Below are 19,014 nucleotides of genomic sequence, written 5' to 3' on the forward strand. Positions count from 1 at the left end.
ATTCAGTTCTACCAATAGGAGACGCACTTCCTAGTTTCAGTTTCACCAATAGGAGACGCACTTCCTAAGTTTCAGTTTCACAAGTAGGAGACGCACTTCCTAAGCAAGTTTTATCAGTAGGAGACGCACTTCCTAAAATAAGTTTCACCAGTAGGAGACGCACTTCCTAAGTTTCAGTTTCACCAATAGGAGACGCACTTCCTAAGTTTCAGTTTCACAAGTAGGAGACGCACTTCCTAAGCAAGTTTTATCAGTAGGAGACGCACTTCCTAAAATAAGTTTCACCAGTAGGAGACGCACTTCCTAAGTTTCAGTTTCACCAGTAGGAGACGCACTTCCTAAGCAAGTTTCACCAATAGGAGACGCACTTCCTAAACAAGTTTCACCAATAGGAGACGCACTTCCTAAGTTTATTTCACCAATAGGAGACGCACTTCCTAGTTTCAGTTTCACCAATAGGAGACGCACTTCCTAAGTTTCAGTTTCACCAGTAGGAGACGCACTTCCTAAGCAAGTTTCACCAGTAGGAGACGCACTTCCTAAGTTTCAGTTTCACCAGTAGGAGACGCACTTCCTAAGCAAGTTTCACCAATAGGAGACGCACTTCCTAAACAAGTTTCACCAATAGGAGACGCACTTCCTAAGTTTATTTCACCAATAGGAGACGCACTTCCTAGTTTCAGTTTCACCAATAGGAGACGCACTTCCTAAGTTTCAGTTTCACAAGTAGGAGACGCACTTCCTAAGCAAGTTTTATCAGTAGGAGACGCACTTCCTAAAATAAGTTTCACCAGTAGGAGACGCACTTCCTAAGTTCAGTTTCACCATAGGAGACGCACTTCCTAAAATTATTTCACCAGTAGGAGACGCACTTCCTAAGCAAGTTTCACCAATAGGAGACGCACTTCCTAAACAAGTTTCACCAATAGGAGACGCACTTCCTAAACAAGTTTCACCAATAGGAGACGCACTTCCTAAGTTTATTTCACCAATAGGAGACGCACTTCGTAAGTTTCAGTTTCACCAATAGGAGACGCACTTCCTAAGTCAGTTTCACCATAGGAGACGCACTTCCTAAAGTTCAGTTTCACCATAGGAGACGCACTTCCTAAGTTCATTTCACCCATAGGAGACGCACTTCCTAAGTCAGTTTCACCATAGGAGACGCACTTCCTAAAGTTCAGTTTCACCATAGGAGACGCACTTCCTAAGTTCATTTCACCCATAGGAGACGCACTTCCTAAGTCAGTTTCACCATAGGAGACGCACTTCCTAAAGTTCAGTTTCACCATAGGAGACGCACTTCCTAAGCAAGTTTTACCAGTAGGAGACGCACTTCCTAAGATAAGTTTCACCAGTAGGAGACGCACTTCCTAAGTTCAGTTTCACCAATAGGAGACGCACTTCCTAAAAAGATTTCACCAATAGGAGACGCACTTCCTAAAAATATTTCACCCCTAGGAGATGCACTTCCTAGTTTGATTCATTTTGAGTTCGACCATAGGAGACACAATTCCTAGTCCAGTTTTGAAGTTTACCCGTAGGAGACGCACTTCCTAATCAAGGTCTTTCAGGTTCATAGGAGACACACTTCCTAGTTCTAGTCATTGAGGTTTTATTTTAGCAGACACATTTGCTAGCAAGAGTTTTGGTTTTACTCATAGGAGATGCACATCCTAGCCTAGTCTTTAGTTCACTCTCATCATTGCATCAGTAGTGTAAGTGAGTTACAATTTTGCTAACGACTCACAAACCTTCCCAGTACAAACTGGGTTAGGAAATTTTGTTTGTTTTGTTTGTTTTGATTGTCAGGGACCCGCCTGTAGAACGGAGAAAACATTTTTCAAAATCAAGCAGTGACCCACTGGAGAGCAGAAGGATTACAACAAAAATCCCCAGCACTCAATCCAAGATAGAAGCAACAAGAATCTCGCCCCAAGAATGCGAGTCAACAGTCTGAGAGGGTCAACAAAAGCTAGTCACAAAAAACAAAAAGAAAAAAAAAGAAAAGAAAAAGAGAAAAATGAATGAATCCGAAGCACGGATGTGGAGAACAAATGTGATCTGCTCAAGAACTAGCGCCTACAACTAGCAAGTATCAAGGTTCAAGTCCAAAAGTCTGTATGAAGCACCATTCAAGACTCAAGACCAAGTTTCAGAAGACTTAAGAGATAGGAATCCTTGTAACTAGTAGCTGATAGGCTTAGTTAGTCTTTTTCAGTTTTCATTTTTGTTGTAATGACAGGACCGCGGACCGGAACCTCGACGGAACGGCACCTCGATCGGCTCTCCACCTCGGTACACTTCACTATCTCTCTCATTCCCGAACTACACGTGGCCTGATTCCTGTATAACCAAGGATATGTAGGCAGCTCAGATACCAGGGCTCGGTCACAATCCCTCCCTTTCCTTAAGTGTAGTCCGTCCAAGTAATGGTCGGGTCAAAAACACGTCTAGTCGTTCTTTGTCGGAAAACTCTTCGTGTTTCCAGTCAAAGAGGGGCAGCTGTAAGCACGTGATTTTTGACCCTCCCCGAGAATTTTCACATTTTTAGCGTGAATATGTGAAATTGGGTCTAGTATAGCTATTTTAACTATTTTACTTTATTTCGTTGCAAAAAGAAAATTTCAAAAAATATATATATAAATTTTAGTTTATGTATTTCTCATAAACTTGAAAAATACAAAAAAAATTGCACTTTATTTTTGTACCTTATATAATTTCGAAAAATACAAAAATAATAATTCTATTAAAGTTTTATAGGCATTTTTAACTTTGAAAAAATACAAAAAATATTACCTCATATTTTATCTTAATATTTTAAAACGAAAATTACAAAAAAAAATATAGTTTTATTAATATTTTGTAGCTATTTTAAACCTTGGAAAATATTTAAAAAAGATATAGTTTTGTTTAAGTACTAGTCTTATTTTTGGTAGTTATTTTGCTTACATAGGACTAGTTAAGCAATGTGTTCCTATTTCTCGGGTCCGGGCCAAAGAATAATATTCGGGTTTAAACTATCCGGTTTTAGGCCTAATTTTCGGACCTAGCCCATAATAAACCGTGTCCAGGACACGTGGGGAACCCCACCACGCGTGGGGGACATATGCCTCGAACCCCACCACGCGTGGGGCTCATTTTCATGGGCAAAGCATTACAATACACGGACAAACACAAAGGGATGGGGGGATTTTTGAAAAAATTTAAAAAAAAGCAAAAAAGACTGTTCCGTTTTTTTCTTCAGAGAAACGAAAAAAAAAAAAAAATTTTGAAAGGGGAGGGGGACTGTTCCTCTTTCTTCTTAAAAAGAAGAAAGAGAGGAAACCCTAGAGGGGGGATACGCAGAGAAAAAAAACGGGGAGAGAAAAAAACCAGCAGAACCACCCAAAACAACCACCTCCTTTCGCCGTCGTCACTGTTCACCCGTCCCCTCCAAACTTCCGGCCACCCTAAACCATCGTCCACCACCCTAACCTCCTAGCCCGCGAGCTCCCACTCCCCCATTGCCCATAACCCCCGTCACCTTCCCCAGCTTCCCTCCGTCCATAACCACCACCCAAAAGAACGCCATAACCACCACCCCCCACGTCCAAACACCGACTGAAACCAGTCGCACCCCATGCACACGCCATTGCTCGTCGTCGACCTCAGCTCTAGCCTCACCCAAACTCCTCCGAACGACTCCCTCGTCGTCACTGTCCAAACGTCGTGACCCACCTCCAACCAGCAATCACCCATCACCAAACGACCACTCCCTCACGTCCAAAACCAGTCACCACCTTCCGGCACCCCCACGTACCATCCCCGTCAACCTGCTGCCTCAAAGCCACCATGGACGACCACTAAAAACTCCCTCCATCGCTGCACTCCGACGACCTCAGCTGCTCGTCGTCCCAGTCCGGTCGTCGACCACCAAACAGGCCCGTCAACCACTGCCCGCAACCCCACCGTCCAAACGCGACCACCACTGCTTCAGCTCATGTTATCGTGGTTCTTTCACTGTTGTCGTGCAGTCCGTTGAGGTCGTCTTTGGTTCGCCGAGGTCCGGTACGTCGAGGTCCGGTGCGTCGAGGTTGGTCGTTGAGGTCGCTGTCGAGGTTTGGTCCATGGCTCTATGTGTTTCGGTTTGTTCAGGTTAGTGAACCTCAGTGTATTAGACAAAGAAACGCTATTTTAAATGTTCGAAGATGCAATATAGAAATTGGTATGATAATTTTCTGCTTATGTTTCACCGTATGCATTTTGGTTCATCTTTTGTGTTATGTTATTCTTGTTTACTTGATGTCATTTGATTTAGTTGTATTAGGAGATCTAGGACACAGTTTGACGTTGATTCGTTTTTCCCTTCGTTTCCTTAGTTTATTTGGACAAAATTAGTATTAGTACCTGTTGTTACTACGCCCGAAACACTCATTCGCTTAACTTCCTTTATTAAACTTTTGACAAGTTATGAGACTCTGGTCGTAAAGAAGCTGTAAGGTTTAGTATGGTTAAAGGCATAAAACAACATCCCTTTTTTTTTAAAAAAAAAAAAATAAATAATAAAAAAAATAAATAATAAAAAAAAATAAATAAAAAATAAAAATAAAGAATAAATAAATAAACAAAAACGAGACCAGCTTCGCCAAAAATAAAAATGTACAGATTGCGGAGCCCTCGCAAAATATATGTATTAAACACTTAGATTCCGGGACGGGCCGTTTAGCAAGTTTCACGGCCCTACCCAAAATAGTAATGCGCTAGTTGCTTTAGGCGCGCCTTTAATAATGTTATCTCCCTAAACTCGGGTGCACATTTATGTGACCCAAATCCAAATCTCAACGGAGTCGAAATATGTCTCTAGTCACGGGCGCATTGATTGTGGCGTGGCCCGAGATGCATTTCCATGACGTTGCAAATTCTTTAAAAAAAAATAAGAATGAGATGAGCCTCGCCAAATAAAAATACAAATTGCGGGGCCCTCAGTAAATACTTGTTTAAAATTACTTAGAATTCAGGAGGGTCGTTTAGCGAATTTCGCGGCCTCCGCAAAATAATAACGCGATAGTCTCTTTAGGCGCGTGTTTAATAATTTACTTTCTTAAGCTCGGGTGTGCATTTCATGCGACCCAAATCCAAATCCTAAAACATCAAATAAAATATGTTTCGGATTGTGGGTGCATTTCATGTGACACAGTCCAAAGATATATTTTAAGCGATGTTCACATTCTTATAAAAAACAATAATAATAAAGCGGTTAAAAGATAAATTTGCACATAAGTTCATATTGTATTAAAAATCAGATAAATAAGCCAAATATAACAGTTGAGCGACCGTGCTAGAACCACGGAACTCGGGAATGCCTAACACCTTCTCCCGGGTTAACAGAATTCCTTATCTAGATTTCTGGTACGCAGACTGTAATATAGAGTCATTCTTTTCCTCGATCCGGGATTAAAATTGGTGACTTGGGACACCCTAAATCTCCCAAGTGGCGACTCTGAAATAAATAAACCAATCCCCTTTCGATTGTCCTTTAATTGGAAAAAACTCCCCTGCGCCCCGCGGGCGCGGAAAAAGGAGGTGTGACAATGGTCATGCATATGGAGATCGATCGGGATGTCGAAGACTTACTGATTATGGGAGATTCCGACCTGATTATCCGGCAAGCCCAAGGTGAATGGGGAACTCGGGATGTCAAGCTTATTCCTTACCGACAGCATGTGGAAGACCTCGGCAAGAGTTTTAAATCAATAGAGTTCAGGTATATCCCGCGATGTCACAATGACTAGTAGATGCACTTGCTACCTTGGCTTCGATGCTACCCTACCCAGGCAACGCCCATGTCGATCCCTTGGAAATCCAAATCAGGGAAAGACACAGTTACTGTAACGTATACATGACAGGATCATGCATACAGCCATGGTACCATGATATCAAGAGGTTCTTGAAAACACAAGAATACCCCGAGCATGCTACTGGAGATCAAAAGAGAACCATTAGGCGGCATGCAAGTGTTTTCTTTTTGAGCGGTGAGTTGTTGTATAAAAGGACCCCGGACCTCAATCTACTAAGATGTGTTTACGCCGAGGAGGCAAGGAAGATCATGCACGAAGTACACGCAAGAGTGTACGGACCTCACATGAACGGGTATGTCTTGGCAAAGAAAATCCTTCGAGCAGGTTATTATTGGATGACTATGGAAAAGGACTGTTTCGGCTTCGTTCGGAAGTGTCATCAGTGTCAGGTGCACGGTGATTTGATTCATGCACCTCCCACAGAGTTGCATCCCATGTCTGCACCTTGGCCATTTGTTGTATGGGGCATGGACGTCATTGGACCAATCGAGCCAAAGGATTCAAATGGACACATATTTATACTGGTTGCCATCGACTACTTCACAAAATGGGTAGAGGCTGTCACTCTCAAGTCGGTCACTAAAAAAGTTGTAGTGGATTTTGTACACTCAAATCTTATCTGCCGTTTCGGCATTCCTGCAACTATCATCACAGATAACACAACGAACTTGAATAGTCACTTGATGGGAGATGTATGCGAGCAGTTCAAAATAACGCACAGGAATTCTACTCCTTATCAGCCCAAGGCCAATGGCGCTGTGGAAGCAACAAACAAGAACATCAAGAAGATTTTGAGGAAGACGATCCAGAGTTCCCAACAGTGGCATGAACAGCTACCCTTTGCATTATTGGGATTTCGCACTACGGTACGCACGTCAGTAGGGGCAACCCCTTATCTCTTGGTTTATGGGACAGAAGCTGTGATACCAGTAGAGGTAGAAATTCCTTCGTTTCGAACCATTGTCGAAGCAGAAATCGAAGACAGCGAGTGGGTTAAGACTCGATTGGAGCAATTGACCTTGATTGACGAGAAAAGAATGGCTGCGGTTTGTCACGGGCAGTTGTACCAACGAAGAATGGCTCGTGCTTACAACAAGAAAGTCCGACCCAGGAATTTCGAAGTGGGTCAACTGGTACTGAGGCGCATTCTGCCACATCACCAAGAAGCAAAAGGGAAATTTGCTCCAAACTGGAAAGGCCCATACATCATCAGGAAGATCTTGCCGAGAGGAGCATTGTACCTGGGTGATATTGAAGGAAATGATCCCGAAACAGCGGTGAATGCGGATGCAGTCAAAAGATACTACGTCTGAGTGACACCCCAGCGATCCTGACGCATTTGAAATGATGGAGGTTTTATTCCCACTACCCCAAACACTATCAACTCTCTCTACAAGCCTTTGAGCCGGTTACAGTTCTTTGGTTACAAAAAAAAAAAAAAAAAAAAAAAACATTGATCGAGGCCTGAACTACGTCTGACTTGATTCCGAAAGGATACGTAGGCAGCCTCTCTCTGAGGTTCAGTCACACCAACAATAAAATCACATTTACCCTGAAATTGAAGCCGGGGCACGCTAAACGGTTTAAAAATCGTAGTATTGTCTACTTCTCTTTGCCAAGCACAAGCTTTTCAGATCAATTACCAAAGGTAGCGGGAAGCCAAGAAGCGTCACGAATGGAGACCGGTACACTGTAAATTGAGAGAAATAAAATGAGAGAGTCTCGTCGGTGAAAACCCTCGGGCACCGCGAGGCGACGGGAGTAGAGAAACCAAAATGAGAGAGCTTGTGTAGTAAAAACTCGCAAAGAGTGCTATCGAGCGACAGCAAGGAGGGAAATGAGAGAGGTCAACCAGCGAAAACCTGCAAATGGCGTTGTTGGCCAAAAGAACGACTCCACCCAAGGAGGTCTCGGCAAAGTTCCACCGGTTGGGAAACACAGATCCATTTTGGTTCGGGAAGAAATGCAAGTTCATTGAAGGTCGGGCGTCCAGTCCAAAGAGCATGTCATGTCCATTTAAAGTCAGCATTGTCTTCCTCAGATAAGTCTTTCTTGTCCCAAAGGGACACTTCTTTTCTGAAGTTTGTTTTCTCCTTTCTTTGTTTTTCTTCGAATCCCTTTCATTTTTAACCCTAAGTTCCAGATATACTGGAAAGGACAGGTGGCAGGTTTGGTTTCACGGAATTCCGTTTCACGAAGGAAAACACCCCGTTTCGTTGGTACGTTTGTCCAAACCTGATGAATCATGATGTTTGACTACGTTTAAAGTACAGTAAAAAAAAGAGAAATTTCCCCAGCAAGTCCGCCTTGTACAAATTCCCACAGAACTTCCCTTTGTACAAATCCCCACAGAGCCTCCCTTTGTAAAAATTCCCCAGCGAGCTTGCCCCAACAAATCCTGGCAAGTCCGTTTTGCAACCAATCCCCAGCAAGTCCGCCTTGTACAAATCCCCACAGAGCTTCCCCTTGTACAAACCCCTACAGAGTATCCCCAATAAAATCCCCGTTGAAAAATCCCCAAGCAAAACCAGATGAAAAAACCAAAGCCTTACAAAGCAAATCATCACAGAATCTGGAAACGCAGGCCTGAGCAGTCTAAAGGGTTTTGCCATTTGAATCCAATCAATGACAGAGTTTCTCAAAAGAAATAAGGACGCAGCAAAGCAACTGGAACAATCAAGGTCACCGAACCAACTGCCATTTCTGAGCTAACGATTGTTCTTTGTTTGAAAAGTTGAAATAGGTATGATCCAAGACAATCGTGCAAGAAGCAGGTGTCACCCAAAGAAGAAAAGAAACACATGAGTGCAAGAAGCAGTTCGGCAATAAGGAATCCACTCAAAAGGGAAGTTTTCACGAAATTCTCTTTTACATTTTTTACTAAAATAAGGAAAACTCAAAAAAAACGGTTCAGTTGGTATCCCCAGAATTATTCTATTAGTCAGTATTAGGGCTCCAAACCTAAACTGAACTTTTTCCATTTAGTCAGCATTAGGGCTTCAACCCTAAAGTGAACTTTTCCCTTTAGTCAGCATTAGGGCTCCAACCCTAAACTGAACTTTCCCCAGTTAGTCAGCATTAGGGCTCCAACCCTAAACTGAACTTTTCCGTTTAGTCAGCATTAGGGCTCCAACCCTGAACTGAACTTTTTCATTTCCGCCAGCATTAGGGCTCCAACCCTGAACTGAGCATTGTTCTGTTAGTCAGCATTAGGGCTCCAACCCTAAACTGAACTTTCCCGTTTAGTCAGCATTAGGGCTCCAACCCTGAACTGAACTTTTTCATTTCCGCCAGCATTAGGGCTCCAACCCTGAACTGAGCATTGTTCTGTTAGTCAGTATTAGGGCTCCAACCCTAAACTGAACTTTTCCATTCAGTCGGCATCAGGGCTCCAACCCTAAACTGAACTTTTTCCATTCCGCCAGCATTAGGGCTCCAACCCTGAACTGAGCATTGTCTGTTAGTCAGCATTAGGGCTCCAACCCTAAACTGAACTTTTCCCTTTAGTCAGCATTAGGGCTCCAACCCTAAACTGAACTTTTCCATTCAGTCAGCATCAGGGCTCTAACCTTGAACTGAACTTTTTCATTTCCGCCAGCATTAGGGCTCCAACCGTGAACTGAGCATTGTCTGTTAGTCAGCATTAGGGCTCCAACCCTAAACTGAACTTTTCCCTTTAGTCAGCATTAGGGATCCAACCCTAAACTGAACTTTTCCATTCAGTCAGCATCAGGGCTCCAACCCTGAACTGAACTTTTTCATTTCCGCCAACATTAGGGCTCCAACCCTGAACTGAGCATTGTTCTGTTAGTCAGCATTAGGGCTCCAACCCTAAACTGAACTTTTCCATTCAGTCAGCATCAGGGCTTCAACCCTGAACTGAACTCTTTCCATTTATCCAGCATTAGGGTTTCAACCCTGAACTGAGCATTGTTCTGTTAGTCAGCATTAGGGCTCCAACCCTAAACTGAACTTTTCCATTCAGTCAGCATCAGGGCTCCAACCCTGAACTGAACCTTTTCATTTCCGCCAGCATTAGGGCTCCAACCCTGAACTGAGCATTGTTCTGTTAGTCAGCATTAGGGCTTCAACCCTGAACTGAACTCTTTTCCATTTAGTCAGCATTAGGGCTCCAACTTGAACTCTTTCCATTTAGCCAGCATTAGGGCTCCAACCCTGAACTGAGCGATTTTCCGTTTAGCCAGCATTAGGGTTCCAACCCTAAACTGAGCATTCTTACCTTGTGGAAACATTAGTGATCCAATCCCGGAGTTGGAATTTTTGTAGACTGAAATTTTCCAATCCCTTCATCAATTCTACAAACTGCCCGGCAATTAACTCGCGAAACTTTTCTGGTGAAACTGGGGCAGAAAATTTCGTTCGTTTATTTTTCCCCGTAGGTCTGACTTCAAGATGCATGGATCAAGACGACCTACGAGATGAGTCTCGACCCGGAATAAAGAAAAGAAGAAAAAGAAAAAAAGGAGATGTTCTGAGATACTTGGAAAAACGAAGGACGGATCGCCCCAAGATTCGATCAAGATCCCGAGTTCTACCTATCTGCTCTCACTCAATATCGCAGAAATAAACAGGCGCCTACAACTTTCAAGCATCAAGATTCGGATCGAAGTCTACAAGTAAAATCATGCTAAGACCCAAGATTAAGTTGCAAAAGAATCATAGATAGGAATCTTGTAACTAGCAATTGACAAGCATACGTAGTTAATTCAGTTTCAATTTTCTTTTGGTTGTAATAAGGCGGTCAGTAAAGCAACAGTGACAACAGCAACAGCAGTAACGGCAAGTATTGCAACCCCATGGTAGTCCCAGCTACCAAAGTTTTCCCGAACTACATTGACCTGATTCCTGTTTAGCCCAGGATATGTAGGAAATCTTCGGAGCAAAGATTCGGTCAAATCTTTCAAAACATGCTTCACACGGAGTAGTCAAATAGGCAAAAGTCGCTCATATCCGCTCACTTTATCTTTGTACGAAAACTCTTCGTGTTTCCGAACAAAGAGGGGCAGCTGTGAGCACGTGATTTTTGTTTTCGCGATAATCACTCCAAAAGAAACAAAAATAATAGCAATTGGTCTTGCTGTACAATTTTTCGGATTTTACATTACATTTTTGGTAGTTATTTGTGATCTTCCCCTTTTGTATTTTTATCAAACAAAATATAAAAAAAAATATGTGTCATGTGTAAAAAATATAAAGTGATGTTATTTTTTGTTAATTGTGTGATTAATTGTTGTTTAATGTCTTTATTAGTATTGTTTAATTTAATTAAGAGATTAAAGAGGAAAAGGGATTTTCGGATTGGGCCAGTCCAAATCAAATAATAAACAAGCCCAAACCAAATTATCTGGTCCAGATCAGTTCGGCCCCAGGGGTATCCCAACGACGTCGTTTGGGTCATGCCTGATCTGGGCCGTTGATCTCAAAATGATCAACGGACAAGATCACATCCCCCATATCCACAAACAAACCCGACTCGTTCTACCCGAACCAACCTTGACCCTTACTAAGCCAAATGACACCGTTTCATTTAAACCTTCAGATCCAGGTCGTTGATCTCGATTGATCTAACGACTGAGATCAAGCCATCCACCCCATATATAAGCTTTCCACTCATACCCCACCCCTTATCCAAATACCCCTCCTTCGTCTTCATCCCCTTCACAGACCCAAACCCCGGAACCCTAGAGCCGCCCCCCTTTCCCCTCACCAAAAACCCGGCGGCATGGACGTCGGTGACCCCCACCTTAGCACCATAGGACCGCCTCACCACCCTGAACATGGATCTGTTGTCTCTCTGCCTCGAATCAACTCCTAGGGTCTCGAATCTTCCTTTGAAGATTCGAACAAAGACTCGATCCACACCAAACCACCCCAGGTTTATACCAGGCCCTCCTCTGACCTCCCTCGTGACCAAACCATGTTTGGTTTGGTCCGAATCTAACCAGGGAAGCATAAATCCCAAATCTACCTTTAGGAACCCTAGGAGTCCTCATGTCTGATTTGTGTCCGTTTGAGCCAAATGATTAGGGTCTAATGGACCTTAATCGAAGTGTTCTCAGTTGAGAACACTTCGATTAAAGTCCGTTCAACCCTAAGAAAGATCGATTCAAATCCGAGCTAGAGTTTGCTGATTTTTCAAGATTTCAGGTATTTTTGCTTTTCTTTTATCAGTTCATGTGTTTTTGTTATAGTTAAATGTTTGTTTATTGCCCCAAAATGTTTAGTTGATTTTATTTTTGAATTGTTTGTCGACTGTGTCCTGTCCACCTTTCCCGGACCTCTGTATTTGGTCAAGTCCTTATTCATTCACTGATAATGTGTGTGTGTGTAGACTGTGTAGTCGATTGAATTTGAAATTGGTCGATTAATTAGTTCCCAAGGTTATCTTTGTTTTGACAGTGCAATCTGAACCCCTTGTTCAATACTGTTTGATTCCAATCCCTGGCTGTTGATTGTATATGTTATAATTAGTATAGTCGATTCGATACGTGTCATCGAATAGTTTCAGGGGTTTGAATGATAACAATTTGATTTTGTTTCCTGCTGAAACTTTGTTTGAGTCAAATTACAAGCTGAGTGTTGTCTGTGTTTGTTCGAATTGAATCAGAAACATTTATAGTTTAGTTTGTGGTTTCAGTTCAACTTGAGTTCTGAATTGATAACATGTGCACTATAGTGCTTTAATAATTAGAGCAAATGGGACAGCATGGGCTGTCAGACCATTTTCAGCCTGCCCATACCTTTGTTTAGTTTAATAAGGTGATAAAAGGTTTGTAAGGGAATCTCATGGGAAGGGTTCTACTTTTAAAAGATGAGTGGAAAAACAGCAGAAAAGGGAGGGGGTTCTGATGTGTTTAACAGACTGTAAAGGGCTAATGTTAGGCTATAAATAGGAGAACTTCCATTAGAAGAGGGGACTGAATTTTAAAAAAGGGAGATACCACAAAAACAGGCATATACAGATACACATTGAGAGAGGATATATACAGGAGAGAGATAGAGAGCAAGGGATAGAAAACACACAGACAAAATTAGAAACTATCTTTCCATTATTGTCGTGATTTCACTTGTTTCGACCTGTCTATTCAACACTGATTTTTTCAAGTCCCAACTGAGTTTACTGGTTGTTTATTTCGTTGGTTTGTTCCTGGATTTGGTCTATCTGGGATTTTGATTCTACTCCAATCGTTCTGCTGTTATTTGTTGCTACTGCTGCTGCTCGTTGCTTTATTTGTGATCACTGCTTTCATTTGAGTTTGTGGCTGACTTGCTGCTTCTATTTTCTTCTTTGCGTTTCAGTATCCAGGTACACATTTTCGAATCTCATATTGATGTAACAATAGCAATGAGTTGAAATGAAAGACGCGAAGAATTTTAGTCCTTTGGTACTGCACCCATAGTCTTATAAAGTGTTAGTAAATTCGCGCAAATTTTCAGATTGTAACTCGATAGGAAGACAAAGGAGGTAGTTTTATATTTAAAACTGGGTCTGTTTAATTATCTTAACTTACAATGGTTTACTTTGTTTAATTGTGTGTATGATGTGATTACGTAATGCGTGGAATGTACGAGTAATTGGTACACCAAAAACTAGACTTCATTCTTAGTTATGTTCTGCACGTATAAGATGGATTGTTGTTAACCTGGACAGATGCAAAATTAGTTTTAAACTATTCAACTTAATTCCTTCACATCTGAATTCCGCTAGGCAGTTTGAATCTAATTAATAACAGTTTTCTAATAAATAGTCGATTCCATTAATCAAGCCCAAATAAGCTAGTTTAAATTCAAACTTGAAGGCCGTTTAGTGTAAGTTTAGTATATGTTATTCGTCTTGCTTACAATCTCCCTTAGCAAATTAACAAGCGTATTCACTCGTTGAAGTAAGGCATGAGACAATTCCCACCACATAAACAACCAATCAGATAATTAAACAAGAATCCGGAATCGGCCAAGCATGCAATTTACTTAGAACGTAATTTCTTTCTCCACTTATTAGAGACAAACATAATAGAGATGTAATCATCGTAGGTTTACTTGCTTTCACAAAATGAGACGAGCCTCGCCAAATGAGAAACACAAACTGCGGGGTCCTCATAAATGTATATATATTAAAAATACTTAGAATTCGGGAAGGGCCGTTCAAGCGAATTTCATGGCCTTCCTCAAAGACAATAACGTGTTAGTCTCTTTAGGCACGTTTTTAATAATATTACTTTCCTAAAATTAGGGTGCGCATTTATGTGACTCAAATCCAAATCTCAACGGAGTCGAAATGTGTTAACAACTACGGGTGCATTGATTGTGACGTGGTTCGAGATGCATTTTCACGACGTTGCAATTCTATAAAAAATAAATGATAATAATAAAAGCGGTTTAAACTTAATAAAAGCACATAAGTCATAACATGTATTTAAATCAGATATTTAGCCATTATAACAATTTAAGCGACCGTGCTAGAACCACGGGATTCGAGGGTGCCTAACACCTTCCCTCGGGTCAACAGAATTCCTTACTTAGAATTTCTGGTTCGCAGACTTCATTTGGAAAGTCGAAAATTTTCCTCGATTTGAGATTCAAGATAAACCGGTGACTTGGGACACCAAAAGCCAAACCTTTCCCAAGTGGCGACTCTGAATTAAATAAATAATCTCATTTCGAATATTGTCACTTAAAATGGAAAAACTCTCTCGTGCATTTTAACCCTTCGGAGCGGGGCGCGCAAAAAGGAGGTGTGACAATAATTATATTGAATATTTACACATAAATTTATGTTTCAAGTCGGAAGTACTTAATTCATATGAACCCGTTGTCTATGTAGCACCTTGCATATGTATTTTATTCTAATTTATACTGTCTATGATCAAAAATATTTTTTTCTAAAATAATTATCTTGTATTCGAAGTTCACTAGCTCGATTAATTTGAATTCGCACCAAATAAATATATTATAGAGCTAAAGCATTTCCTATCAAAAAATTATTTACCAGGCTCGAAACTAGACATTTGATAGAGAGTGTAGGTATCTCAACCATCGTCCAGTATATCTTTTGATAGTGAAAATGACTTAATTTAATACGCATACACTGAATTCAGGTAAATATTTTCCAAAAAAGTGCCCACAAATTAAAATTGTTACTAAAAGCAAAATCTGTCATTGTTTCCAGATATATGTTTTCTCTTTACATGGGAATCATGTCATGTCCCGTGACTTCAAATTTTTAAGAACAATATTAAATCCTCGAACTTTTTCAGTTTGTACTCTATTTTCTACCTCCTTCTCGTTGTTTATTATGATCTCCTGAATCTGCAGTGGAAGAAATTATGAGGTCAGCTCAAGAACCGAACCGGAACGGCGGTTTAATGACTCCGTCGCCCCGGCCTAGAAACCAATCTCAGTTCCAGTCCACAGTTTCCGTGCAAAAAAACCGGCGGTTCAACATTTTGATTCTCGTTGTCCGGTTCGCTACCTTTTGCTTCTCTCTTGCCTCTGCTATTTTCATGTTCACCAACTCTCGTGGCTCTGGTTCTCCTCAGTGGTACCACTTCGATGCTTTCAGGTACTACTACCACAGCAGCATTAATTTAGGTTCTCTTAATTGAATACTCTAACTTTTATGAAAAATTTACTACTATATTTATGCTAAAGAAATTTATGTAATTGTTGTATTTGGATAGGTTTGTTGCAATTGCAGCTGCGATTGTGGCTTTGTATTCATTGTTCGAAATTGGAGCGTCAGTTTGGGAAATTTCAAGAGGCGCCACTGTGTTTCCCGAAGTAGTTCAAGTCTGGTTCGATTTCAGCCACGATCAGGTTCTTATCTTTCCATTTCCAATTACTTTTCCTTTAGCGAATTTCCAATTTCTCCATTGCTCGTTCCAAGTTTTTTTTATTTATTTATTTTCTCCGTCTCCAATTATATGTCGTAATTTCTAAAAATAATTATTTCAATTTTTTTTAGGAAATGGTTTACTCCGTCCGTCTCAAATTATCGATTGTAATTTTTAAGAATTATTATTTCAAATTATCCTTAATAATAAGTATTCTTGAAGATTGAGATAACACCTAAATAGAGTAAATATTCAATTAAAAGGGATTACATCTTAAGACATAATAAGCATAAAATAGTCAGAAATCTCTACTAATTAATATTTTCTTAAGAAACGTATAAAAAGAAATGCAACAAATAATTTGATACAAATAGAGTACTTTAGATAAGGAAATTGGAGATTGTAAAAGGAAGTTTTACTAGTAACTGTTTTTAATTTGACCATAGTTAGATCTAGGGAAAATTAAAGGTTCAAATTTATCTTTTTATTGTTCAAAGTTGTTCAATTTTAACTTTAATTATACATTGAATTTATTCATACTTTTGATCGCTAGCAAATTGTCTCATACTTATTCATGTCATTAATAGAGCTCCAATGTAAATGGGTGGACGTCTCCAAAACCTTCAATTTTACATTTAACGTTTGATTATGATTTTTCTCATGTTAGAGTTCTGTCATAAGACTTTCCTAATTATAGCAATGTAATATTAAATACCCAGACTCCACTTGTTGTTTGACCAAAAGATATTGAAATCTTTTTGATTAAATCAATTAAGAAAGTTGAAAAGGTAAATCTTAGTCAAACATAATAAATTCCAGATCTACAAACAAACCGGAAAATGATACATAAAATGAAGTAGAAGCGATAAATTATCGAAGCTTTTCATTTCTTCTTTCCCCAATCGGTGAAAATGATTGTTGTACACATTCAATGAAAGATGAGAAATTGTTTTACTTTCTTTTCACTAAGGAGATTACAGAGAAGAAAGAGAGAACCCCCCCCTCCCCCCCCCTCCCCAATCTAGGAAGGTCTCCTCCCTATATATAGTCATGGAGTCCTTCCATGTATTTGGGCCATAGCTTCCTCACATCACGTTCGTTTTCGTCGTTTGGTGAATACGCGATTTGGAATAAATAATGTCGTTTTTCCTTATCCTATTGTTTGGACATGGTCCCAATTGGGCCGACCACAACGGTCAGAGTTTAACCGATACATTTGTGAGAATATACTGAGTTGTTGTTGTAGCAGCAATGTAATATTAGATCAAAAGTTAGGTACTAAAGTTGTTCATTTCGAAAAGTATAGCAAATTTTACTTTTTTTTCCCTAGATTAAGAGTCCGTTTGGATATAAGAATTTTTTCATTTTTTTCGAGAATTTTTCACTATTTTTGAAATTAGTGTTTGGCCATAAAATTTCTAATTTTTACTTGAAGATGAATTTTGAATTTTTTCGAAAATTAGAAAAACTCCAAAAAGGTATTTTACAAAATTCACTCAGATCACTCGAAAAATAAAAAATAATCCAAAATTATATACATGTCCAAAACACCAAATACAACTATAATTTTCAAATAACATTTTCACTTAAAAAAAATCATTTTTTTTGGAATTTTACAACTCGTATGTCCAAACGCAAACTAAAAGTGCTTCGATCACCATTTATGTTATCAATTTTAGTACCTCACGTATTGAATATGTAGAATTAAATTTAAAATATAATGTAAATGATAGGCCATGAATGTTTGAACTTTTCGAAACTGACGTTCTGTGTTTCAATTTCAATGTGCATTTTTGCAGTAGGGAATGTCGGAGACAGTGTGTGAAACATAGACGTTTTTGTTCTTGTTTTTCTATATAGGTTTTCGCATATATGTTGCTGTCGGCGGATTCGGCGGGAACGGCGTTAGCTCGGACGTTAAGGGAAATAGACACGTGTACGGCTAATAATGCATTCTGTGTACAATCAGATATCTCAGTTGCCTTGGGATTCGCCGGGTTTATGTTCTTGGGTTTTTCTTCTTTGTTGTCGGGTTTTCGGGTTGTCTGTTTCATACTTAACGGGTCTCGTTTTCATATGTAATAATCATTGTGCGTTGAGCAATTCGGGATTGAATTTGAGAGTTTAACTTTCTCTACACAATATAAAACTCTTTCAAAATATCCCATAATTTAAAATATAATTACAAGATATTATCTACGTAAGTAATTTTAGCATAACTTGGAAAATAAACTGCATTAACGGTAAAAGACACATTTAGGATTTAAATTTTATGGAATTGGATTGTAGAAAAAGAACTATAAGTTTTAGAAATTGAATTAATATACATATTTAATATATTATTAACATATTTTACATGATTTAGGTTAAAATTATTGAGTTCGGCCAAATCTGTATGTAACACTTTGCATTTGCCTCGTCGATAGGCTCAAAATTTTATTACACTAAACATAAGTTAAATCTTAAATATGGAGCTCAAGAATGTTTGGTTTGAAAACAAGTTAGGTTGTGACTAGTTATGTTGGAATTAGTTATGCTGAAATTTATTATACTGATATTATTTTTTATTGATTGTTTGGTATGTTATATTAATTTCGGGATTGTCAATTTTACTATTTTATTCTAGAATAATTTATCATGAGATTATTATTCCACCATCTGACAGGTATAAATTATTTCGGTATTATTTTTAATCTTGTGATAACTTATCAAGCTTAGAAATCAAATAAGGAATAAGACAATACTAAATTTCTATTTCAGAATTATTTTTATTTATCCATCAAACGACACTAAAAGTAGTAAATTCGGACCGGATAGCTTCTTATTCCTCAATAATGTTGCTTCATGGTGACGTTAGATAGCAATGATATGCTACGATTCGTTGAATTGGTTGGATTTAAATCAAAACTATACTTTGAACTTAGCAGAACAATTGAGTGAGAGATTCTTAGTTGATTTGGTACCATTTTGGCAAAAATATCTTGGCACATCTCACTTTCTTTCTTTTTCTTTATTCTTTCGAGAAAAATGTACTCCACTTTTGTCCTCTCAATTGTATAACAAAAAGTAGAGGGCTAATAGACAAGTGACTTAGCCAAATATATTAGTCCGAAACTGAAATAATGTCATTTTTGGCACAAAATATGTTTCTACTATTAAAAAAATTATATTTATACATAAAACACAATATAATACTGTGTTTTACTTTAATGGGAAGTTAGCCGTTAAAGTTAAACACAGTATTATAATGCGTTTTATTAAAAAATTAATTTTTTTTATAGGAAAACGCATTACAATACTGCATTTTCCTATAAAATTTGGGC

The 19,014-nt window shown here is 39.3% G+C and overlaps 1 protein-coding gene across 3 annotated transcripts; it reads left to right on the plus strand.

The window, feature by feature from the left end:
• Positions 1-14,851: 14,851 nt before the first annotated feature.
• LOC104222463 (CASP-like protein 4C2) lies at positions 14,852-17,853 on the plus strand. Of its 3 annotated transcripts, none has more exons than XM_070147449.1 (4): positions 14,852-14,878; positions 15,174-15,420; positions 15,539-15,674; positions 17,552-17,853. In XM_070147449.1, exons 2-4 carry the CDS (start codon positions 15,185-15,187, stop codon positions 17,771-17,773), a joined length of 594 nt encoding a protein of 197 aa, XP_070003550.1. In that variant the 5' UTR covers positions 14,852-14,878; positions 15,174-15,184; the 3' UTR covers positions 17,774-17,853. The 3 variants fall into 3 exon arrangements, with proteins under 3 accessions (XP_070003550.1, XP_070003551.1, XP_009771996.1); XM_070147450.1 differs by having other exon boundaries at positions 14,860-14,882; XM_009773694.2 differs by lacking the exon at positions 14,852-14,878 and adding an exon at positions 14,882-14,956.
• The last annotated feature ends 1,161 nt before the right edge of the window (positions 17,854-19,014 follow it).

The sequence above is a fragment of the Nicotiana sylvestris genome, chromosome 5, assembly GCF_000393655.2.
Source record: "Nicotiana sylvestris chromosome 5, ASM39365v2, whole genome shotgun sequence".
In the NCBI taxonomy this organism is placed as follows: domain Eukaryota; kingdom Viridiplantae; phylum Streptophyta; class Magnoliopsida; order Solanales; family Solanaceae; genus Nicotiana; species Nicotiana sylvestris.

Excerpts from the sequence above, each read along its gene's own strand:
- LOC104222463 (XM_070147449.1), top strand. The coding sequence starts at position 15,185 with ATGAGGTCAGCTCAAGAACCGAACCGGAACGGCGGTTTAATGACTCCG. Across the intron at positions 15,421-15,538 it reads TACCACTTCGATGCTTTCAG|GTTTGTTGCAATTGCAGCTG; the intron begins GTACTACTACCA and ends GTATTTGGATAG. Across the intron at positions 15,675-17,551 it reads TCGATTTCAGCCACGATCAG|GTTTTCGCATATATGTTGCT; the intron begins GTTCTTATCTTT and ends TTTTCTATATAG.